Source organism: Callorhinus ursinus, unplaced genomic scaffold (genome assembly GCF_003265705.2).
Source record: "Callorhinus ursinus isolate GAN/ISIS: 27379988/994484 unplaced genomic scaffold, GSC_fseal_2.0 scaffold62, whole genome shotgun sequence".
Lineage (NCBI taxonomy): Eukaryota > Metazoa > Chordata > Mammalia > Carnivora > Otariidae > Callorhinus > Callorhinus ursinus.
This window is the reverse complement of record NW_027397124.1, coordinates 2,107,176-2,133,338: the sequence shown is the minus strand read 5'-3', so window position 1 is coordinate 2,133,338 and position 26,163 is coordinate 2,107,176. Positions and strand designations below refer to the sequence as shown.

Genomic DNA, 26,163 nt, shown 5'->3' with positions numbered 1-26,163 from the left:
TGAAATTCTCAAGGTAAAAATAAGTAAAAAAATTTTTTTTTAATTTATTTATTTGAGAGAGAGAGCGAGAGAGCATGAGCAGGTAGAGCAAAGGGAGAGAGGGAGAAGCAGACTCCCCACTGAGTGGGGTGCCTGATGTGGCACTTGATCCCAGGACCTGACTGGAAGGCAGGCGCTTAGCCAACTGAGCCACCCAGGCACCCATAAAATTAAGTAAAATTTAACTGCATTGAGTTTTGCAATCTGTTAGCCAAACTTAAAAAAAACAAACAAACTCAATGGGAAAGAAAGACAGTAAAATGAAACCAACTCTACATTTTTCATTTTGTGTTGTCTTTAGTGCAGTTAAGCACAACTTTAAAAAAATAAAATATTATTTTACATCTTTATTCAAGTGTTCACTTTCTACATTTTTCATTTTGTGTTGTCTTTAGTGCAATTAAGCACAACTTTAAAAAAATGAAATATTTTGCATCTTTATTCAAGTGTTCACTTTCATTATTTTCCTATTTTCAACCATAAAATATTTGAAATATTCTGTAAACACTTTTTTTTTCTCACAGAAGAACAGAAACAGACTCTTTTAAGAATCTTGTCTTAATACACAGAAATCAAGATGGTTTTCCAACTTCTTGTTTAGAGTATTAGTGGATTTTAATTGTAGTCCTTAAAATTAAAATAGGTAAGGTATAGATTTTATTTCTCAGCAGAATTGATAGCGAAATCTGCTATATTGTGAATTCACATTTTTTTCATCCTTTATTAACCCTCTTGAATGCAGGCCCAGTAGCTCTGTGACATTTGCAGCTGTACTGTGACATCATAAACCCCATCATAAGGGAACCTAGCTACGGACTGGAGGGAGTCTACTAGGTGCTAATCAAGGGCTGTGTTACAACATTGTGAGGTTTTCCCAGTTACAAGTGTCATTATAAGGACTTTTTTTAATTGCAGAGCCAAGTAAGGCTGTCACTTGCATCATCTTAACTTCAGATTACTGTCTGTAGTGGGGTTGTTGGTGGATGTGGTGGCATCAGCATAATCTATGTTTCAGGCATCCTGTAGAAGAGGATTATTCAGGGGATCTGGAAGAAAAGGTAAATTATGTCTACTATGAGTTCGTTCTACACACTTTTAGAGCCTCATAAAAAGAGATATAAAAATTAAGAAATATAAAATATACCCATTTTATTTATTTTTTTGAGCAGCTGCCTACATGATTGTTAGAAAGTGATGAATATACTCATAGATCTTCCTCTGGCCTTTTCCTTCTCTTCATTTAGGCTTTTTATGCAAACGTTCCCTCCTCTGAGAAGCTTTCCACAACAGGTGTATTTTGTTTAGTCTCCTTCCACACTACCCCGGCCTTGTAACTCTGATTCCTTACCTTGCTTCATTTTTCTTTTGAGAATTTAACACCAACAAAAATGATGTATTTGTCTTAATCTATTTTCTGTCTCCTTCTGATTGAGGAGACATTGTTCATTGCCGTGTCCCTACTGTCTAGACTGGCCCACACAGCAGGCTCCTGATAAGTATTTGTTGAGAGAATGAAAGAATGAGTTAATTCATAAGTATGACCAGTTTTTGTGATATTTTTTGCATATTAAGTCTTAGAATGAATATTTGATGTTTATAAGAAATGTTTCTTTATTTTTTTTTTAAGATTTTGTTTATTTATCTAAGAGAGAGACCGAGATAGCAACAGAGATAGTGAGAAAGAGCATGAGCGGGGAGGAGGGGGAGAAGCAGGCTCCCCGCTGAGCAGGGAGCCTGACATGGGGCTCGATCCCAGGACCCTGGGATCACGACCCGAGTTGAAGGCAGACGCCTAACCAATTGAGCTACCCAGGTGCCCCAGAAATATTTCTTTATTTCTGCCTGCAGTATGCATATTTTTGTTTGTGTCCCTATACTAGCATCTTTTAGGAAAAACTATTCTCTTCTTTTTCCAGAGCTGCTTTAGAATTCTATTTCCACATTAGGAATAAAGTAATTATAATGCTCTTAATAGATTGCTCTTTCTTAGTATTTCTCAGATCTTTGTTTTCTAGCTCTAAAGCATTATGCGACTGCATAATTCTTCTTGCTTATTAACGTTTCCACCTAGTTACCCTACCATTGCTTTCAATCTAGCCTACCTAAAACTGAATCTGCCACCTTACACAAAACAAAAAGATGCTCCTTTCTTTACCCACTTTTGACTTTGGAGCCTCCACACATGTTCTTGAATCATTGCCAGTGTTCCTTCTATGCCATGTGTGTACAGTATCCTCCTTCAAGGATGCCGTAGATTCCATTGTGGCCCATGTGCTCAGTATAATAATATAATAATACTGAGATGCTAAAGGTAGGGAGCCTCATGAATTTTTTTTTTTTTTAATGAGTAACAGTGAGGTTCAGCTTGTTCACTCTACCAATACAGTGATAGGCTTTAATACTAGTCACCAGCTTTGGCAAAACCAGTGAGAATAGAATGCCTGGATATAGAATGTGTCTCTATATAAGGGTTTTTTGTTTTTTAAGGATACATCTGAATTCTCTAGAGTATGTCATTTATGCAGGTTCTCAGCCTCTCTTCCCACAGTTTAACAAAAGGTTGTCTCATGAGCGTTTGCACTGCCCAGAGTTTGGACATAGAGAAGTTTCACTGTAGTTATAGAATTCCTACAACTTATCTCCAGAATGCTGGGAGTATAGTTTTGTATTAGCGGCTCCAGCTCCTTTTCCACAGCAGGTATTCTTGACACTAAGCCATTTTAATAGTGATTATTTAATAATTTAAAATCCTGAAAATTATACTTGAAAGGTAATTAAGGCAACTTAAAGCATGATTTGTATTTATGAAAACCTCACAGATCTTTTTTTTTTTAAGATTTTATTTGAGAGAGAGAGAGCTCATGATGGGGGAGGGTCAGAGGGAGAAGCAGACTCCCTGCCGAGCAAGGAGCCTGATGCTGGACTCGATCCCGGGACTCCAGGATCATGACCTAAGCTGAAGGCAGTTGCTTAACCAACTGAGCCACCCAGGCACCCAAAACCTCACAGATCTTTCTTGAGTTGTTCAGTTCTTCAGAATATCTAATGTCTTTAAAGCTGGGGTACTTCCGCACAGAAGATGAATGTGGGCACTATCCACCATCCCAATCCACAGGTCCAGTCTGTAATACTGGGAGTGCTCTTGGGTATAATTCATATTCTATTTCACTCAGTCTCGGACTCACAAACTCTCTGTCAGCATTTTGGATATGGTGGTTCTGGCTGCACTGCAGTGCTGTGGTTGAAATCACAGCCTGCTTCAATGCTCCGTTCTTTACGCTGTGAGCCAGGGCCTGAGGGCTACATTCGGATAGAGCAGCAGTTTTCAAAATGTGGTGTGCAGAACCCTAGGGGAGACTCTGAAGAGACTTTCAGGAGGTTTGGGAGGACTAACTGTTTTCATAATAATGCTAAGATTTATTTTCCTTTTTCATTGTAATGATATTTACACTGATGGTTAAAAACAGAAGAGGGTGGGAGTAAAGCTGTTGGTGCCTTAGCATGAGTCAAGTCAGTGGCATCAGACTATACCAGTAATCATTGTATTCTTCACTGCCATTCACTTGCAGTTAAAAAAAAAAAGTTTCATTTAAAATACCCCGATGAAGCGGTAAATATTACCAATTGTATCAAACCTTGGCCCTTCAGTACATGTTGTTTTAATATTCTGTGTTATGAAATTGGTATATTTACTGAAAGCATTTCTGCTGTGTAGTAAAGTGTTCTTGAAGAAAAAACACTTGTGTAATTGTTTGAGTGGTGAAATGGACTAGCTGGGTTTTTTTCCACAGGACGTCAGTTTTCTCTAAAGAATAGCCAATAGCCAAACTATTGCTATTCAAACTTGAGTGTTTGGAAAACATTTTCTTAAAAGCAAATGAAGTAAGCTTGTCACATCAAGGAAAACAGTTGACAGTGTTTATTGTCTATAATAAAATTCAAGCTTTTAGAGAGAAGTTTTGAATTTTGGAAATCCTGTACCTGCCATTGTGAGCTTGATAGCTTTTCAGTATTTATAGTATTCTGATGAGATTGATGTTGATTTTAATGAATGAGGTTTTCTGATAAAGTATCTTGAACTATGTCAGGTTTGGGAGATCTGCTTTTAATTCAGTGAGCCAATATTTTCCAAATAACTACTGTGTGATGTTACAGAATCATGCATGGGATCCATTCAAAGTGCAGGATTGGTCAATGAATTTTAATATAACTGATACGGTTTCAGATTCCACATTGCAACTGATCTTTATGAAACAACCACATGTTGAGTTTGGGTGTAGTAACAAAGAATAATATCCATGTTTTTTGGAAAGAGCTATTGTAATGCTCTTCATTTTCCAATGATATATCCGTGTGAGGTCCAGATTTCCTTCACGTTATCGACTAAAATATTGCAACAGATTCAGTGTACCAGTAGGTATGAGAATTTAGCTGATTTCAATTAAACCAGACATTAAAAGAATTTATAAAAAAGTAAAACATTGTTACTCTGGTCACTAATTTTTTTGTTTTGGAAAATGTAATTATTTTTAATAAAATGCTATTTATGTTAGCATGTAGTGGAATTATTTTTAAGGTATAAAAAATTTTCAGTTTCGATTTCTAATATGGTAAATATTGATAATATAACTAGGTATGCTGGAGGTGGCTTGTGAGAGCCAATTGCCTGCATCTTTTTCCAACTTTGTGTTCAGTGTCATCTGTTGGTAACTTGAAATCTGCCGTAGTTAGAGTTTCACATTACAGAAATCAGCAAACGTTTCAAATCAAGATTCTCCCTTCCCCAACACTGATTGTTAAACATTTACGGCATCCGACTGGATATAAATCACATAAACGAGAGCTCTTTGAGTCATCAGTAATTTTTAAGAGTGTAAAGGTGTCCTGAGAGACCAAAAAGTTTGAGAATTATTTGTGTGGCAGAAGGAGTACCTTTTGGTAATTGGTCCCCAAAGAGGTGGATGCCTTTTTATTATTCACACAGATTTATCTTTTGTGCTGCTTTGTCATTTCTAGAATAAATCCTTCCATTGTTTTTTGTTGTTGTTTTTTGGGTTTTTTTAAACTTCTGGTTGTTAAATGTATTCTACCAGGGTGTAATCTTTTTCTTTCCCCTAAAATCTAAGGTAGACAATAATACTCCAGGGGCAGGTGGGCTGAACTTGCCCCTTGGGCTATATATGTTGGGTGTCTCTGCCCTTTTCTGTCTATTATGCAGGCCTAGCTCAAGCTGTGGCTTCTACACAAAGCCTGTACTTATTGTTCAGACTCATTCTGATCTTTCTGTTCTGTATGCCCATGACTTTCATGGGCTGTACAATGGAGCAATTCGTTCTATACTGCTTGATGTGCTATTATTTCTCAGGTGTTAGTTTTATCAATTTTACTTTCTACCCTAGTGCACCTAGTACAATGCTCATCACACAGGTTCTCTTGTATGGATGAAAGATTTTTACTTTTGGATTACCAAAGAAGCTTGCTTTCTAAAGGAAATGATCTTATAAATAAATCTTATAATTATTTGTTATAAGCCCAGATTTTAATAATTGTTTTAAAGTGTAAGTAGATTGGAAATCATTGGTGTTTCTTAAAGTGAGGCCCTATACAGAGACTTCCTTCAAAGTTTGTTTTAGAGCTTGTGGTTCTGCTACCATTCATGGTAGAAACTGGTAGTTTATTTCACTTATTTCATTTCCAAAGTCTTTGACTCTTGAGTAAGTCATAATGAATAGTGAGTGAAACAGTAAAATGAAGGAAAGTTTCTAAGATTACACTGGCCTGCCCGTAGGATTGTTGACTAATTAGCAAACTTGGCAGGTTTTGAATCCAGGGGGTCGAAGTACTGTGTTTTGCTGGTAAGGATCTCTGTTGAAAGCGCTCAGGGGTACTGGGAGATGGTTGTACTTTGTACAAGCTAAGGGATGGTTTTGGCCCTTTCTCTAGATGCTGGAGGTAGCAGGAAGGAAAGCTGTAAGAGGGACATCCCAGATCTAAGGCATGCATTTTCCCTGGATTAGACACATTAAGGGCATGAGAAGTCCTTGGAATTCCTCTGGCCTGTGCCTTTTTTGTGATTATGGGGACATAAAAGTAACTGTGATATTCATTAGTATAAAAGACAAGGCATTAGCTTGCATCTGAAGTAATACCAGAATATCCTATTTCGAACATTTCATTTATTAAAAAATAATTTACCATATTTAAGTTCTGTCTCCAATTTCTCTCAGGAAGTTGAAGAGGGTAGTTTATACTCTGGCCTAATAAGGGTTCACTGTTAATAGTGGTGAGGTCGTAGTGAGGTAGTTTAACTGCTTTAGAACTTTGTGCTTGGAACATTCTTAGCCATCGAAGCATGGGAACCGAAAGTGAGGCGCATGGGTTCTTTAATATCTGTCACATCAGAGAATGACTGTTCCAGGACAGTAACCACCTCCTAATGGTAAGTAGCCCAGTGTAGTCATTTCTTAGAAGCAGAAGAAAGAAAGGAAAAAATGGCCCGTCATAATAGTGAATGGTATTTCTTTTACAAACCAAAACAGAAAATGAGCCAGCCTTAATCCTCAGTGGTGATCATTTTTGCAGGTTTCTGTAGCTGGATCAGGCACCAGAAGAGGCTCCCCTGCTGTAACTCTAGTACAGTTACCTTCGGACCAGACTGTACATGTCCAGGGAGTAATTCACACACCACAGCCATCGGTTATTCAGTCACCACAGATACAGACTGTTCAGGTCAGCTGCCTTCCTGGGTGATTTGTTCTTGACTTTCTTCAGAGTTTGTTTTTTTTTTTTTTCCTTTTATTAATTTATCATCTTTTCCTTTATGTATGCTTAATTCTTTTTATTAGAAATTTGGAGGAATTTCCTTTTCCCATGTGAAGTGCATTGTGCCCTGCTGGATACATAGATTTGACTAGAGAGTTGCAGTTTTGTTGTTAGCTCTTAATTTACAGGATGAGTAATTGCCAGATGAGTAATTCTTTGAGTCGTTGCTCTGTGCTCAGACTCAGATTTATTTAGCTAAGCTCTCCAGTGGTGCTTAAAAATATTTTGAGGATTCTTTGAAGATGTCTGATAAACACAGCATATAAAGATTACTGTTTTCATAAATACATTAGTAAGTAGGTGGAAGTTTAAGTTTATTTTTAATTCAATATCTGTAACTTGTAGGAAACATAAGTATTATTGTTACCTTGGTATTATGCTTCTACATCACCAGCCCCTCTCAGATAAAACCTTGGTTTTTGTAGACATGATTATTATGGTTGTGATCCAGAGATATGTTTTTAAATTTATTATTATCAAAGTTGATCACAGATCCTCAACATTTCTTGAAGCTAAAACATTTTTTTGCATCAATAGATGTAAATTAAGTATGAATTTTTTAAAGTTTTTATTTTAATTCCAGTTAGTTAACACACAGTGTAATATTAGTTTCAGGTGTACAATATAGTGATTCAGCACTTCCACACAGCACCTGGTGCTCATCACAGCAAGTGCACTCCTTCATCCCCATCACCTATGTCACCCATCTCCCCACCTACCTCCCCTCTGGTCACCATCAGTTGTTCTCCATAGTTAAGAGTCTCTTTCTTGGTTTGTCTCTATTTTTTTTCCCCTTTGCTTGTTTTGTTTCATAAGTTCTACATGAGTGAAATCATGTGGTATTGTTTTTCTCTGACTGGCGTATTTAGCTTACCATTATTATACTCCCTAGCTCTACCCATGTAGTTGCAAATGGCAAGGTTTCATTCTTTTTATGGTTGAGTAATATTCCATTGTCTGTATAGACCACATCTTTATCCATTCATCGACTTGATGGACACTTGGGCTGCTTCCACAATTTGGCTCTTGTAATAATGCTGCTATAAACATAAGGCTTCAGGGATCCCTTTAACTAGTGTTTTTATATTCTTTGGGTAAATAGTAGTGTGATTGCTGGATTGTAGGGTAATTCTATTTTCCAGTTTTTGAGGAACCTCCACATTGTTTTCCAGAGTGACCACACCAATTTGCATTCCCACCAACAGTGTGCCAGTGTTCCTTTTTCTCCACATCGTACAAACATTTATTGTTTCTTCTGTTGATTTTAGCCATTCTGATAGGCATAAGAATGCGTTTTTCAAAGCATACTTTTCTTGGTTATTGAATTTATTTCTGTTCCTTTTTTAGGTCAGTTATTATCCTTTAGATGTTGAAATTATTTGAACATAGTTGATGACAAAAAGATTGGTGAGGAAAACAAGGGTGTGCACACGTAATCAGTCTTGTCCCTTGCATATTTGGCTACCGTTTATTGCAGAATAAGGTTGCAACTTGATATTTGAAGTAATAAATCCACATGCATTAAAAGCTTAGTTAGCTTTGCTACACAGGTATCTTTTCAAAAGAGTAAGAATCATTCTTAGCATTGTCTCTTTTTCCCATAATGACCCTTGATTCCAAGAGTTTCTTTTTCTGACCCTAATTATAGAACAAGAAAATTCTTCCATTCTCCTTTTTGAATTATGACTTTTATTGGGGTGCAGATATTTCTGCTCTAGATATTTCCGGCTGCTATTGGAAGAAAGTATTATCTTATTTTCAGTAGGCTTTTTTGGATTTTGTTAAGTAGGTGATTTAATTATCTTAGTAGACGTAAGTGCCAGTAGATCTTGTCTTAGAATTCCTGCTTGTTGAACAATGGTCGTCACTTAATCTGTCTGCATGAACTTCAGCTTTCACCTTTCTGAAGTGGGTAAAATAGTATCCTACCTCACATAGGGGGATTGTTATGAGTTTATGAGAGATGTGTGAAAGCCCAGTGTAAAGTGATAAATGTTTGTTGATGATATATGATTGTTGATTGCAACATTTTTTCTAAGTTCTATTCATTGGTGCCTATGCTTATGTGTAGGGTGTCCATGACCAGAAATGCATGGTCTTATGTTCCATTTTAAAATGCATCGCAATATCTAAACTGTGTGTAAGTGAACATTATGTACCTCAGTGTGCTTCAAGAAATATATATTCCTGCTTGCATTGTTGACATTTAAACAAGTTTTTTTTATTTTGCCCAAATCAAATTCTTGTGTTATTGTAATATTAAGTGAGTTTTATAAACTCAGAACTACCCTAAGCCCTGAATGATAATGGCAAAGTATATTGAGAGCCATCATGTTATTGTAGAGACTCATTATTTTAGTTTTCAGACTTTCCTTGAAATCCTGTGATTAAAAAAAAAAGAAAGAAATCCTGTGATTATTATGTGACTCGAAAAATGAAATCATGCTTAAAACTCTGATCTTTCTTTTGAGGAGAAATTCCTTATTTTGACCTTCAAGACTTAAGCAGCATCAAGCCCCACCCTACTTCTTGTCCTATAAATCCTAACTTTAATCAGGCTTGGTTACTTGTTTGCTTCTTTGAACCTATATAATGTCTAGTTTGAAGACCCAACTCAAGTCAGCTGAGGTATTGTGAAGAGGGCAGTGAGGTTGAGATGCTTTTTTCTGCCTCTGTCACTAGCTCACTCAATCCCCGCTGGATTTCTAAGAGTAGGTTTAGGGTGGAGATCTTAAGTCTTCAGTATCTTACATGTGGGTAGTCCTTTCCTGTGAAGCTTCACCTGCCATGCCAACCACTTTCATTTGCCTTTCTGTAGCATTTATTATCCGAACCATTCCTGTCCACACATACCTGCTCTGCAGCTGAAATGTGAGTGTCTTTGCTCCCTTTGCTAAGCCAGGTGTGAGCTGCAGTAGTGCAGGTGCAGTGTGTTCTGTTGCTGGACGCTTTCCCAGCACCCGGCTTAGTGCTGCACACCTAGAACCTTAAGCACCATTTTTTGAATGAAGGAGATCATATATTTTATGATGCATTTCAGAAACTCTTGTATTGTAGGTAGCAACAATTGCAGAGACAGATGAGTCTGCAGAATCAGAAGGTGTAATTGATTCTCATAAACGTAGAGAAATCCTTTCACGAAGACCCTCTTATCGGTAAGTTATTTAAGTTTCCTACTATAATGATACCTTTTCCAAAAAGAGAGAATGATTATGTATCAAACAATTCTTCCATTATAACTTTTCTGTCTTAAATCTCATTCATATATCTTGATTATTTCTGTTGTCAAATTATGTTTTAGAAAAATACTGAATGAACTTTCCTCTGACGTGCCTGGTGTTCCCAAGATTGAAGAAGAAAAATCAGAGGAAGAAGGAACGCCACCTAACATCGCTACCATGGCAGTACCGACTAGCATATATCAGACTAGCACGGGGCAATACAGTATGTATGCTGCAATTCGCTATGATACAGTGCTAGCTTTAAGTCTTCTCTAGTTACATTGAAGCAGCTTGGGTTTGGCATTCAATTGTTCCATTTTAAAATGCATCGCAATATCTAAACTGTGTGTATCATAGAATGAAAAGTACATATTAAAGAAGTGAGAGATTTGTACTGACAGCTGTCATATACTTTTTGAAAAGTAAAAATATTTTACTGAGTATAGAAGAAAAATTTTGGGTAAAAATAAAGGGAGGCTTTGCCTATTTATATGTTTATATTCATGTCTGGTAAAAATTTAAAACTTACTGTTTTTTGTTGTCTTTATAAGATGCATGCAAACATAAGATATAAATGTCTGTATTTCATTCTTGTTGGCTTTTGTTACCAACAGTTACATATTATGCTTACTAATCTGAAAGAGGTACATAATGTTTCCTAAATTATGTTTTAAATGTAATTATGTTTTCACTACTCTTTGTTAATTTGTGCTGCAGCTTTTTCTAGAAGAGAATGGAAAAATGATTTATTTTTTAAAGCTATAGCAATTGGACAGATCATTTTATTTGAAATTTTAAACATCAAAAGCTGTAAATAAACAGATACATTCACATTTAGTCTTGTGCATTTTAATGGGTTGTTAATCCTGTGCTTTTTACTCTAATTAAAGCACTGATTTTTTTTCTCAAATCAAGTACATTTGATATACATAAAAATGCTTTAGTAAAAAACAAGAGCTAGGAAGAAAAGCAAAAAGGGAGAGGAAAAGCCAGAAAAAGGACAAAAAAGATTTAAAAAAAAAAGCTACTTAGGTAATGGAATATGTGTGGTATTAGATACTGTGTTGGTCTAAATATGATGGTAAGATTTTAGATACGTTTTCTGTTTTCCCTTATTTAAAAAATAGTAATACCTAGAAAAACTCTCAAGTCTTTAAGATGTGGCTGTTAAAGCAAAGGGTACTCTTTAATATATGGGAAGATCTTACATAGTTGTTAGTTTTTTAGAGTTTTTTATTTTGGTGGTAGTAGATTTACAGTATTAAACTAATTCTCATTTGACAATTCTGGCTCTTCAGGTAGCTCCTACCATGATACCTAGCAGAACTGGGGTATAATTTGCCCACAGCCTCTAAGGGGTGCTGAGTGGGCATGTCCCAAAGTCAGTGTTAGCAAAAGGAAACTCCCCACTGTCTCTGTAAAGTGTTAGATCTTGAGGTTTTGCTGTAATTTTTTTTTTTTATTACTTCTCTGATTTCTATACCTTTCTGTCTGGCCCAGCGGGAATAGATGGTGGGAATTTTAGAGGTGTAAATCAGGGTTTGCCAGCTGGCAGGCCTCTGCACGGCAGCACGGAGGTAGAGGAGTGTGGGCTCCTCGTACTCCCTGGAGTGGCTGGGCAGGGTTTGGAGCTGCTAGAAACTCCTGGTTTTTCAGGTCTGGTCTTAAGCAGTGGGCTGTACACATACTATCATTTTCTATTTGTGGCATGTTAGGAAAAAGGTTGGAAATTACTGATGAAATAATGCTAAGACTCATTAAAATTTTGGGGGGTGACCTAAGATGCTTTCATCTTAATTTTTTTTTTTTTATTCATTTGAGACAGAGAGAGAGAGCATGAGCAGGGGGAGAGGCAGAGGGAGAGGGAGAAGCAGGCTCCCCGCCGAGCCAGGAGCCCGATGAGGGGCTCGATCCCAGGACCCTGGGATCATGACCTGACCGAAGGCAGACATTCAACCATCTGAGCCACCCAGGCGTCCCTAAGATGCTTTCATCTTAAACATTTCTTTGGCATATCCCAACACTGTTTAGGAATTTATAGAAGTGGTGATCTCTGTACAAGTGATATGGAAGGGGATGCTGTAGGTTGTTTTGCCTAGGTTATTAGTTGAAATTTTGAAATTGTGAAAACATTGGGTTGAGAGAACGTTGAAGCTAGAAGTGTTGTGAGGAAGGCTCCAGGTCCTGCCATTCACTAACTGGATCAGATAGAGAAGTTTTATTTTCCCATCTTGGGGTCTTTGAAGTGGGAGTAATACTAAAATTGCCAAACTCTGGAGTTAGTGTGAGGACAAAAGGAAATAATAGGGAAAAGTGGTAGAAAACAGACATGCTATTTTTGACACAAAATAGAAATGTAAGGCAGTGTCTCATATGTGAACTTTACTTCCAGGTAGCAGCAAAGCCTGTATTTCTTGTGCTCTGAGTACATGCACTTGCAGCAGGAGCCTGGCAGGAGACTGATGTCACTGTGGGTGCAGGGTGATGGGAGTAGAGTCAGGAGTTACGGTTGAGAACAGCAAATCGAAAGTTTAGAAGTTAGATGTTTATCTGTTTGCCACATTAGAGGTCATGGACTGTCTCTTACTGAGGTTTCTTAATTTAGACCCATACAATATGATCCTGGCGGGTATTAAAAGTTGTGATTATTCTGTATGTGCTCTCTGCAGGTAGAAATTGCCATTTTTATTGCTTCATGAAAAGTGATGACTGCCTTTGCTAAAAATGCATCTCTTAGACGTTTAGTGACACTTGTGTTGATAATTCTTTCTTCTGAGAGGTGAATACTAACATTAAAAGTGTTTAAAAGACATTTACTTTGATTGGAGGGTAGATGTATATTTACACATACACAAGATCCATTTTCATTAATCAGATTTCTTAGTAGGAATCTTAACAGATATTAATGTTTTAATGTTGTTCCTGGATATCTAAAAAACAAAATAATTACTGGTGTCCTTTGGTTTTTAGACTTTTATTTTACTAGAATTTCTGGAGATTATTCTGGGTTATTTGCATGTATCTGTTTTTGAGACCCTCTCATAACCTTTTATTGTAAAATGTGTTTTTGTAGGTTTAATTCTTTCTTCAACTTTTATTTATGGACGACTTTCCCCCAAGCTTTGCTTTGTTTTTTTTTCAAAGATTATTATCTTAGATTACTTATTTTTAATTTAGTATAATGAGGTAGTTGGAGTTAAAAACAAAAAGAACTAAAGGACTGTGTGTGTCAAAGTTGAAGAAATAAAATAAAATTGAGCGTACTCAGGCTTTCTCATATACAATCAGTTATATTTTTAATAGTCAAAAGTTAGATATTTGACAGAAGTTGGCCTTATTTTTTCAACTTATTTTTTTACTCACAAAAACTAAGAAGTGAAAGTTAGAATAGTCTACTCCCTGGGAGTAGTAAAAATAACTCTAAACAGACAGGGATTCATTATTGCAACACCAAGAAAGTAAGCTATACTTGCAAAATCTTTACTGGAAGTACAGATCTTAGTGATGGGTTTGCTGTAAGCCAGTTAAGTCATTCTGGCCAAAGAAAATTTGTTTTGTCTCAAGAGAATATTTCTGAAAGATAGCAGTTCAGATAATCTCAGAATTAGCAAAGAATGTTACTTGTTGCATAAGACATTTAAGATCTGCATTAAATGGGAATGAATTTCATAAACATAGTAAAAGTAACTACAGAAATTTAAATGTTTGCAGTTTCCTAATTCATTAAATTTTCTCTAAAGACAAAGCCTTTTTTTTTTCATCCATCACTCTGCTATATCTGACCTCTTCCCTTACCAATTAAGGACTATCACCCAAGATTATTTATTTTCTAAATGTCCCTTGTCTCTTTGCTTGTCCCTACTTTATTTTACTAGGAACCTTGTTAGAGTGAATCTCTATTAACCCATCTTTATGGGTTGGAATTCTTATACACTAAAGGTAAGTGGGTCAGTCCAAAATCCACCATTATGAAAAGAGATCTGTGTGAACTTTGTGGGCTACTTAAAGAATTCAGAATTCTCAGGAGACTCCTATGAATAAACACCATAAAAGGAATTTGCATGATAGGTATACACATTCTAAAGTAAATGCAGTTGTATTTATAACTCTTAGTAGTGACTTTGCTTATATTTTCCCAAGGTAACTTTCAAAGCAAACATAGAAGGTATCTGCTTAATGTAAATCTGGCTTTTTAATCTTGGTGTTGCTATTCTTGTTATAGCACGAGGTTATTTTAGTCTCTCTTCAGCTGTATGAACCTCTTGGTTTTTAAGGCACAGGTACTCACAGGTTCTGTTCCGCGCTCACTTTTTTAAATTTAAATTTGAGAATTCACTGGCATAAGGTCTGCTGTTCTTTATAAAGTTAATTCAGTGAAGTTTTATTTATGAATCTTTTTTGTAATTTGGAATAAAGATGGTTTTAAATTATAATTAAACATTTATATGTTTATGTGTTTGAATTAGCTCATATATACAGGGTTAGGATTACAAAGATGTTAGTATCAAATGAAAAGTCAGATGAAATCTTAATTTAAATAAATTCTACTCCTTCCCCATTTGGTCATGAACTCTTTGTTTTTTGTTTTTTGTTTTTTTAGTTTTCCACCCTTATCTTTCTCTTCTTCTTTCTTTATTGATCATACAAAACTTTAAAATATTGCTTTTTTAATTAAAACAAAATTTTTTGCCAAAATTCTCAAATTTTCATCCCACACATAATATTTTCTTATTTCTATGATATTAATAGCTCTGGGAGAGGAGTGCTCAATGGCAATGAGTAGAAGTAACAGATTTTTTAAATACAGTTTTGTAAACTAGGAATTTTTAAAGAATTTATTGCCTACACTAGTTGATATGTCATCCTGGTTACTGTGATGTATGGTAAGTTGGGGATGGAGAAACCATACTTGGGTTAATATTGATTCGAAACTAAATCAATGACTATATAAGGATGTACATAGAGACATTTGTGTAACCACTAAAACCAACTTAGTAGAAAAATACTTAGTAAATTAGTGATTTACACTCTATCTAGACAAACTCTTAATGTAAGGTCAGTATGTCCAACATTCTACCTGTGGGTATAGAGTGACCTATTTAGTTATGGGGAATAGCTTATCTGAGACTTGAGAGGGGAAAAAAAAGCTAACTCCCAGAACAACTAGGACAACAGAGCCTAACCTCCACCCACCATTATTATGAGCAATAACATACTAGCAGGCTTGAATCTATTAATAATGGATGTTGAAGTAGAATTTAATTGATTATATAATCTAGCTGTTCAATTTAATTCAATTTAGATTATTTTATCAAACTAATGTTATTAAGGATTACTTAAAAGAGGAAAATCAGTATGTATATAATCTAAAATAAAAACTTTAAAAAAAAATTTTTTTATTATGTTAATCACCATACATTACATCACTAGTTTTTGATGTCGTGTTCCATGATTCATTGTTTGTGCATAACACCCAGTGCTCCATGCAGAATGTGCCCTCTTTAATACCCACCACCAGGCTAACCCATCCCCCTACCCTCCTCCCCTCTAGAACCCTCAGTTTGTTTTTCAGAGTCCATCGTCTCTCATGGTTCGTCTCCCTCTCCGACTTACTCCCCTTCATTCTTCCCCTCTGCTATGTTCTTCTTTTTCTTTTTTCTTAACATATGTTGCATTATTTGTTTCAGAAGTACAGATCTGTGATTCAACAGTCTTGCACAATTCACAGCGCTCACCATAGCACATACCCTCCCCAATGTCTATCACCCAGCCACCCCATCCCTCCCACCCCCCACCACTCCAGCAACACTCAGTTTGTTTCCTGAGATTAAGAATTCCTCATATCGGTGAGGTCATATGATACATGTCTTTCTCTGACTTATAAAATAAAAACACTTTTACTTGTGTTTGAGTCCCAATCAGTCTTCATAGACCAGTGTGGACTCTTCATTGTGATCAGCAGTGAGGCCATAGGTATAAGCTTTTATGCCTCAGTTGCATGTGTCAGTCTAAGAAATCATTAATAAAGCCTAGGTCCCCAAAGTAAAATTGGTAGGAAATACAAATGTATTTTATCTTCATTGGTTACTAATGGCCTTCATATGGGCCATTTTATTTAAAAATGATTAACCAGATATGATGTCTGGGATTTGTTTTGAAATACTCCAGACAAAAAAAAATAAAGGCTGGGGATGTGTGGGCAAGGAAAATAGGTGACACAAAATTCTTTCTACTTTTAGGTTTGCTAGCAAATTTCCTAAGTTTAAAAAAAAATAAGTAAAACAAAAGATGTGACTAATCTCATTCAGTTAATTTCATCTTAATTTTTCTCACTATTTATCTTGATATGTGTTTACTGAAAACACATATTTTGCTGTCCTTGAATATTTTGTAACCTGAAAAGTTTCCTCTTCAAATCTTGAATACACACACACACACACACACATACACAAGACCTAATTCTAGTATCCTGAAGCTTTGGTAAATCTTGTTTATTGTTAAATGAGAGGTAATATTTTGAATGGGAAGGTCCTCTGTCATTTCATAATGCCAAAATCAAAAGTGCCTTTGGTATAAAAAATAAAAGCGAGGTTAAAGTACAAGACTTATCAGTAGAAATGTTTTCCCCTAGAGCTAGCTTGTGTGTGTGTTGTGTGTGTGTGTGTGTGTGTGTGTGTTTAGCTTTTGTTTTTCACTAATTATATAATGACTTGACCAGAAAATAAAATGATGAGAGGAACAGATTCTTTATATATCAGCTTTTCACAGTATGTGTGAAAGCAAAGAAGTTTGGTTGGAACTAAGAGGAAACATTATTGAAAAAAATAAAGGGTGGGAAAAAAAAATATGAAAAGAAAAAAAAGTAAGGGTCTTTGTTATCTACCTATTTCATGTTCTTACCCTAGGCAGCAACTACTCTCACATTAGATTTTTTACCAGTCCCAAAGCTTGTTAATTGTATTGGCATTGAAAATTAAGTTCTGTAATTAGAATTTGAAGCTGTATTTTATTTAACTCTTCTAGAGTCACAAGTGGCTCAAGTTATTTATGATGTAGTCTGTCTTGAGGAAATGATAGCCATTCATTCATCATTTATTGAGTGCCCACTACATGCTAGGCTTTGTGCTTCTTCCATATTGTGGTTACACTGCCTCTGTCTGCTTCGAAAGCACTATTTCTATAACACCAAACTAATTATCAACTGAAAACACATTCAGATAAATGATAACATATGAAATACATTCATGTCCAGTCATGAAGATCTGAGGAAGCAATATCTCTTCTCTTTCATACTCCTCTTTTAAGAAAGTAGGCATAGTTAGGTTTCTTTCCAAACCCTTTTGTTATAAAGGGTGAATCCTGAGACTCCTAAAATCTTGTTTTTTAAAATGTGTACAGAATGTGATGCTCTACGTGAGCCAGATAAAGGAAGTGATATTACATAAGTTTTTCAACCTCAGCATCCTTGATAGTCTGTAACTGATTCTTAAGTTTCTGTCAATTCTATCCTAATGGTGGCCTGTCAAAGAACAAAAACACGGAATGCATCTTGCAGAAATCTTTTTCAAAATGCTTAACCCATCTTTCTGTGTTAGGCCTCAGGTCAAGGAACTAAAGATTTATTGTTACTCTCTCCAAGTAGTTCGGACAGGTTTATACGATCAGGTGTTCCACCTAAATGGACCTTTGCTTCGATAGTTGAAAACATTAGGGAATATGTTGGAAATATTCAACATACATTTTGACACACTATATAACACTCCTGTAGGGCATTTACATTGATTTATATGTGTTGTGTTGTTCTGATGTGTCGTTATCTTCATTGTAAATCTAATGAGCTAGTTTATATGTGATTTTTTTTTTGAAAGCATAGCCTTTGGTTCCACTTAAACCATGGAGTCATAATATTTATGTTAAAGTATACAGAACTCTCAGATATTTTAAACTGCCTCTTTGTCTATTAGAGTGAAATTTAAAAACAAAACATTTGATCAGTTCTCTTTTGGAAACTTTTGGTTAATATGTTAACTTTTAAACATGACTGGCAAGTCTCAGTGTTTAGAGGAAGTCCACCTCCTATTTGTTGCCATGAGCTGCAGTTATTCAAGACACTTGGTAGAGGTAAATATTGTAGCACAAATTCTTTCAATAGTTATATTTTAAGATCCTTTGCAACTTAACGTTTTATATTTCAGGGTTCTCCTGACATAGTCAAAATGGTAAAGGTTACAATTTTGTAGACTTAAGCTTTAAAACCAAAATATATAGTAATATATATTCCATTAAGAGCTACTTTATTTTTTATTGTTATGTTAATCACCATACAAAGAGCTACTTTCTTTTGATGATAAATTAGAGAAGTAGTTAGCTGAATGAAGGTATAAGTTCATGGTAATTGTGATGCTCGATGGAATTTTACTGACTATTTTTTAAATGTTAGAAGAATGCTATTTAGCTATAACTAAAAACATCTGAGAGAATGGAGAAAACAAAGAAGCTGGTCTTCCTCCCTGTCTTCATCTCCACTCTTCCTCTTCAATAATTTAGCTGGATGGATACTAGGGAGGAGGCAAACTCCATGGGTTCTATGAATTTCAAATAATTCTGAATATAAGATATTTTCAAGTGTTTATGAGCTTTTGCAGAGTGTTGTCCTATGAAGAAGTATCTCCTTATCAATTCAGCCTAGAGAAATAAGGGTAAACTGACAGTTGGTAATTAACAGAGCCACAGTGCATTCTTCCAATATGGGATTATTACAAGTGAATCTTGAAATTCTCTAATATTTCTTTTCTTTTTCTGTTAAGTTGCTATAGCCCAAGGTGGAACAATCCAGATTTCTAACCCAGGATCTGATGGTGTTCAGGGACTGCAGGCATTAACAATGACAAATTCAGGAGCTCCTCCGCCAGGTGCTACAATTGTACAGTATGCAGCACAGTCAGCTGACGGCACACAGCAGTTCTTTGTCCCAGGCAGCCAGGTTGTTGTTCAAGGTATATTTTATTAATCTCATACATTTAGAATACCTGGGCGTCCCTATATCACATCAGTTAGTGGTGATTTTATAGTTTTCTGAAATATACAGGTGGCAGATTTGGGGGGGGGCACTTATTTTAGTACATTCAACAACACGTTAAATTATATGATTTTCACTTTTCAGCGGGTTTTTTTGGCTCTAAAGAAAGGTTCCATTCTGAATAGCATGATGGGAAAAAAGACACAGGACACGTGAATGAATTTTCTAATTAAGTAAATAATCTTCATTTGGGGGCTATAAATGTTGTACCTAATACATAGTTTTTATTACCTAGTGTACAAGGAGTTAAATATTCAATGCGTAGTGCACTGAATTGGGGATTTTCCCCAGATGTTATGCTCAAGTCTAATTTCTAGACATTTCATTCCAAAGCAAGTGCTGATATTTTTTTCTCTAGACTGTTCTAGTATATTTAAATGTCAGGTACCCATTCTACTTCATATGGAAGTAGTAAAATAAAACATTTGGGATGTAACCCTAAGCTTTTAGGGTAACCTAAGATTTCAATTAAATTCAAGTTATACGTTATTTTCATTTCATTCAGTTTTGCTTCTAATAACTATAATGTGTTTAATACAGCTTGCAAAAATCCTATGTTTTTATTTAACTCTATTCCTCTTAGCATTTGCTTAGGAGTTAGTATTTGATGTAGCACTAATTTTAAAGGGAATAATATTCGTTCTTTTGGTTTGAAAGTCTTGCAAGTATGGAAAAAAGCAGATTCTGATTGATGGATCTCTTGATAATTAGCTTTACTCTTGGGTATTTTGGGGGTTAATGTGGACTATAATAAAAGTGTATGAAGAACTGGGTGGTGGTTCCACTCCATATATGAGGTAAAACAAATTCATGGTACTTACCTAATACTTTGTTTTCTTTTAATTGTAAAACCAAAGCCACCTGCTTTATTTCCCCTGATTCTCATGAACCCTCTATGTCTAAATAACCATAATCATCATTTCTTCTAATTTATCTTTTTTATATGGATTTTCCATATAAAAACCTGGTATTTTCACCAGAAGAGCTTTAAAAATTTTTTATGTTTTGCATAGATAATAGGCTAATGAGTTTTGTGCTTGTGGGATTTTATTTAGGAACTCTTTTTCTTCTATAAGTCACAAAGATATTTTTCTATAATAATTATATTAGCTTTATAGTTTTACCTTTCACATTTTTGTCCTTAGTCCACCTGAGTTTCACCTCTGTATATAGTATTAGGTGGAATTCATTTTCATTTTTCTCCATATATGGAGCCAGTTTTCCCCTACTCATGGTTTGTCCTTCCCCATTAATTTATGGGGCAATCTTAATTATACAGTAGGTTCTCATATACACTTGGATCTGTCTCAGAACTCTCTATTCTGTACTATTGGTCTCCTTTTCTTTCTTTCTTTCTTTTTTTTTTTAAGATTTACGTATTTATTTTAGAGAGAGAAAGAGAGCGGGAGGGAGGGGCAAAGGGAGAGAGAGTATTAAGTAGACTCTGTGCTGTGCTCGATCCCATGACCCTGAGATCATGATCTGAGCTGAAACCAAGAGTGGGACACTTAACTGACTGAGCCACCTAGGCACCCGATATTGGTCTCCTTTTCTATATGCCAGTACCATACTGGTTTGTTATGTCACAGGAAAAGTTTTCCTTTTTTATCTTAAAAAAAAAAAAATTCTTTTAGTGCTGATATAGCTTATGTGAGCCATTATTCTTCAGTATGCATTTAGAATATATTTGAGTTTCTAAATAATAAAAATATAATAGTAAAACCAATGCGGTTGAATTTAATGTATTGATTAATTTAGGGGAAACTGAAGTCTTTTTTTAAATTGAGATATAATTGGCATATGACAAGTAGTTTCAAGTGTACATCATAATGATTTGACATTCGTTGAGACGCAATAAGTGATCACCACAATAAATCAGTAAGTCTAGTTAACATCCACCACCACCTTGTTACAGATTGTTTTTTTCTTGTGACGAGAACTTTTAAGACTTAAGTCTCTCAGCAACTTTCAAACAGCACAGCTTTATTAACTACAGCCACCATGCTGTGCATCACATCCCCAGGACTTATTTATAACTGGAAGTTTGTACCTTTAATCACCTCCCATTTTCCATTTGTACACCCCTCCCTGCCAGCACCCCCCTCCCCATCTCCGGCAGCCACCCATCTGTTCTCTGTATCCCTGAGTCCGGGGTTTTCATTGTTGATTCCACTTGTAAGTACAATCATACGTTATTTGTCTTTTCACTGACTCACTTCACTTTGCATAATACCCTCAAGTTCCATCCATGCTGTCACAAATGGCAAGATTTCCTTCTTTTTTATGGTATAATAATAATTATGTGTGTTTGTGTGTGCGTGTGTACACACTGCATTTTCTGTATCCAGTCATCTATCAGTGGACACTCCAGTTGCTTCCATATCTTGGCTATTGTAAATAATGCTGCAGGGAACACGGGGATGCATATATCTTTTCAATTAGTGTTTCTGGGCTTTTTTTGGATAAATACCCAATAGTGCGATTGCTGAATCATAGGGTAGTTCTATTTTTAATTTATTGAGGAACCTCCATACTGTTTGCTATTGTGGTTGCACCGATCTACATTCCTACAGTGCACAAGGGTGAGGAAGAACTGAGGTATTTATAATGTTAAATTGACCTGTTCCAAAGCATAGGATGTCTCATTTATTTAGATCTTATTTTAACTTTTTAACAGTTTAAAATTTTCTCCGTGGAAGTCTTTTATATTCTTTGTTAAGTTAGTTCCTAAATGCTTGAAGGTTTTTTTTGCTATTATGAACGATACATTTCCTCGTCTTTGCTGCTGTAGAGAAATATTACTGACTTGTTAAAAAGTTTTTTATTTATTCATCTTGCCAAGGTGAAATTATTTCTAATAATGTGCTCATTCTTTGTGAATCTATCTGGGTTGGTAAGTGAATGTTTATATCAAATACAAGTAAGGCGTTTGTTTTTCCCCTTCCAATCTTGAGTCCTTGTGTATTCTTTTAATCTTTCCCTTTCCTTGCCTTTTCTTTTCCTTTCCTTTTCTCTTCTCCTTAAAATAATGGTGGGTAGGAGTTCTACTTCTATGTTAAATAGATGGTCAGTTGGCGTTCTTGTGTTACTTACTCTGTCACCTTTCGTCCTGTCATTCCGTTCACAGATCACGGTGATTTCTTTGCGAGTTCAGTCCTTATCTTGATTGATCCCTCAGCAGTATTTAACACTATTGACTTCTGCTTCCTTCACTTCCCATCACGATACTGTATTCTTACCAGTGTTTTCTCTCTCTCTCTCCTACATCTCTTTCCTTGGTTGGCCTAATCTTCCTCTGCTCACCTCTTCCGTGTTAGCTGCTGTTTGTCAAGATTGCGTCCTGGGCCCTCTTCCTTCTGACTGGAGCACTCTCCCTGGATGACCTCATCCCTGCCTGTGGCGTCCGTGCACTGTGACCATGCCCCTGACTCCAGCTAGCTACTTAGAGGTCCCACGCACATCTCTTGACTCTCTAAGTCCAAAGTCACACCCATTTTCCCCACCCTAGTTCTCCTTTTGTTTACCCTGTTTCAGTAATGGACTCCTGTCCAACCTGTTGCTTCAGGCTAGAAACCTGTGTCATCCCTTCTTCCTCCCAGCTAAACCCCTCACCCTTCCACCCTGCTGTCCGCTCCTACTTCAGCTGCCATCCGCTCCGACGTGTCATCCCCTCTGCCAGGTCGCTGCCCTGGTGTTGGTAGTTGTGGAGAAGTTTTCTGATCTTCTAATCATGCCAGAGGTGGCAGATCCCTTCTGGGCCTGGTTTTTTGAGAATTGTTCCTGAAAGTTCAGGCTCCCTTTCTTCATCCCTCTTAATGATTCTGGGAACTACTAATATTTCTTAAAAACATGTCTCTGCCTCCAACCTTTTCTTTTTTCCATTATACTCTCAATTCTGCAATTCAGAGTGGTATTTCTAAAATTCAAATCTAATCATGTCAGCCTCCTATTCAGACTTCTTCAGTGAATTCTTGTTACTTAACACAAAGTCCAGAATCTTTTTTTTTTTTAAGATTTTTATTTATTTATTTGTCAGAGAAAGAGTGTGAGAGAGAGCACAAGCAGGGGGAGCTGCAGGCAGAGGGGAGAAGCAGGCTCCCTGCTGAGCAAGGAGCCCAGGACCCTGGGATCATGACCTGAGCTGAAAGTAGACGCTTAACCGACTGAGCCACCCAGGTGCCCCTTAGTCCAAAATCTTTAACATGGCCCACATCTTTGCTTGATCTAGGCCTTGCCACCTTTACTAGACTTTTCCCTCTCAACTTCTCCCTCTTTTGTAATGCAGCTCTGTGCTGGATTTCTTCATTTCCTGTGCTATGCCACACCCTCTCTTCCTTTCTAAGGCCTCACACTTAGCCATTTGCCCTGACAGGAACACTTATGTCAGTCATTTGCATTATTCAGTTTTCATCTTAGTACCTCCTCCAGGAAACCTTCCCTGATCCTGCAGATCTGGTTTAGATAACATCCTGTCAGTTCCTACAGTACCTCCTTAGGGCGTGTGTGACATGCCTAGATAGTAACTTCTGTTTGGATAGAGATCCTTAGTATTTAGCATAGTCCCTGGCATATGATAAATGTTTAATAAAACCATTTATTAAGTGAAAATGAAATACGCTTCTTCTGTAAAAATGTTATTAGTTCTGTATGCTGGTTAATGGAGTTTATCTGGTCCATGGAATATATTAAAACTTTACTAATAGCAGCTGTCAACCAAACAACCAACTTCCCTCTTTCCTTTCCTTCCTCTACCCTTTTTCTACACTAGTATTTATTGAACACTTAAGTGCCAACTTAAAGAAATTAGATTAAAACCAATTTGAATTTTCTGAAATTGGTAATAAAATTGACTAGTACTCTTGGACCCAAACCCTTAGGTGTGGCTGGGATGGAGGAGAGTCTGTCATGGAGCCTCTGTTTGGGATTGATGTCTAGGTTGATCTTCAGACTTTCTTACTTAGCCAGATGTCTTCCGTTCCTGTGCTCTGGAGAAGCACATCAATATCATCGTCATAAGGTTAGGTTGAATTCTAATCATATAAGGGAATGGGCTTTATTCAGCCCACTGGTACAGGTAAAAGGTCTCAGTGCCATGTCACCTATTATTGTGCACTAGATCGATAGGCAAATCATTTCTTTTTTTCCAGACTAAGGTCTTTTATACTGTTGAACCATGAGGTAATTTTTTTATCTAACCTTGCCATTGTTAAATTTCCTATAGTGATCTAGCTCTTCATGCCCTCTTCATTAAGTGATCCAAATAACATTTGACATTTAAAAAATTTACTAGTAGTAATTGTGATTTCTTTATGAATTTTTAAAAAATCCCCAAATTCTTTTCAAGGGATTTTAATTTAGTAAAATATTGTATTAGATTGAGCCTCATGAAATTGTTGGGTATTTTTGTGGGCCAAAAAGGTCAAACAGCAAATCCCTATGGTTCAAATTAATATTTATGGAAGAATGATATGTAGTTCTTGCTACATTTGGCACAGTGAATTTTTTAAATGTCAGTATTTGTTCCTTTCAAATGAAATTAGCAAATTCTGTGTCACCTTGGGAACAGCTGGGTTTTATGGTGCTGTAGCAAATAGTTCAGCAAATAAAACTGTGTTAAGTGAACAAAGGTGGCTGAGTGTTTCTTCCTTGATGAATTTAGAAGTGTTTAAGAAATACATTTCTGTATATTTCACAATGTTTTTCTGGGCTGATTGTCAGGTTTTTTTGTTGTCGTTTTAATCTCCATGTGTTTTTTTCTCCTACGAGTTACAAAAAATAGAGAATTTATGCCCCCTTTGTTTATCTAGAAACCTTGGACAGAACAATAATAAAGAAGTTAGTTGCTCCATAAGGAACAATCTTGTAACTTAATGCTAATGAGACATTTTTTTTGCCAGAGCCCATCTCAACAGATTTCTATGTACAATGAGAAACAAGAACATTAATATGGTTTATTACAGGAAGGGTTTTTATAGGGCTTTGGTTTCATTGAGCTCCTCTGTGACAAAGCAAATTGATGGCAGTGATAGGCTGGTGATGTCATTGTGATGTCAGTTACTCCTACTTATCCTGCACATGCTTGCTAGTTTGGAACTCTGTCAACCTGTGGTAGGGGAGACAAGACACTTCTGTATGCAGAAGCCCATCATGGCTGTAACTGGAGATGAAACAGGTAAGAATTTTAAAGAGAGATTTAAATTAATTCTGAAAATTTTATTTTGAAGTGTAGAAAAACTTAGGGACCTCTGAGTGTTTCAAAAAGTATTAATTTTCTAGTGGCTGAGGAGTAAGAAGTTTCTTTTAATATATATCTGTATGTATTCAGCACACTCTGTGAAGGCATCTTAGTGTAAGTGCTCTTTTGCTCAGCGTATTGCTTATTTGACCAAGGCAGTATCCGGTCTGTCTCTCCGTTCTGCTTTACTAAAATAAGCTGTTACTTCATCTGCAACCTGTTGCAAGTCCAGTGCAGCTACAAGTTAAACATACATACTGTTCAACCTGTAAAAAATTAAGCTTCCGATTTCATTGTTGTGTACAAATGTTGCTCCAAAACAGAAGAGGAAAACCCAGCGTGTTAGGGGTGTTTGCGTGCCTACTTGTTTCTTTCCTCCTGTATTTAAAATGGCCTGTACCCCAGCTAATCGAGTTCAAAGGGCTGACGTCACTACATTTCCTGGAATCGTGTTCGGCAGGGAAGTGGAAAAGTTAAACTCCAAGCGAGCTACACATTGACGTCAGCTCCGAGTCATGCTGTGATTTAGTCAGTTCCTTTCGGCTTTGTCAAGTGCTGCTGACAGATTTAGAGTTGTTAACTAGCTCGCCACTGCCTCTATCTCCAAGATCGCTCTTACACTGAATAGCTTTTCTCGTAAGCCTTACTTTAACATTTCTCTTGAGGTAAGTATCTGCTTGACGAGGGGGAACGCTTTGTGGAACCTGTAATGCTTGGGTGAGCAGAACTCTGCAGCCGTCTGTCCCGCCTACGCCTACGTGGGAAGG

The 26,163-nt window shown here is 36.4% G+C and overlaps 1 protein-coding gene across 35 annotated transcripts in view; it reads left to right on the top strand.

Moving 5' to 3' along the window:
• Positions 1–26,163, top strand: part of CREM (cAMP responsive element modulator) — an 81,522-nt gene that overhangs the window by 38,012 nt on the left and 17,347 nt on the right. For 10 of the 35 annotated variants that reach the window (XR_012376050.1, XM_025885798.2, XM_025885800.2 and 7 more), the window contains 4 exons: positions 6,622–6,768; positions 9,919–10,016; positions 10,163–10,305; positions 18,890–19,078. Coding sequence is in view for 32 of the 35 variants with exons in the window: in XM_025885798.2 (XP_025741583.1) it covers positions 6,622–6,768; positions 9,919–10,016; positions 10,163–10,305; positions 18,890–19,078 (577 nt within the window). In the remaining 3 variants the exon portion in view is untranslated. Of the gene's footprint in view, positions 1–879; positions 1,098–6,378; positions 6,479–6,621; positions 6,769–9,918; positions 10,017–10,162; positions 10,920–18,889; positions 19,079–25,219; positions 25,334–25,904; positions 26,062–26,163 lie in introns of those variants that run through there. The other 25 variants (XM_073885494.1, XM_025885805.2, XM_025885802.2 and 22 more) reach the window with 14 other exon arrangements.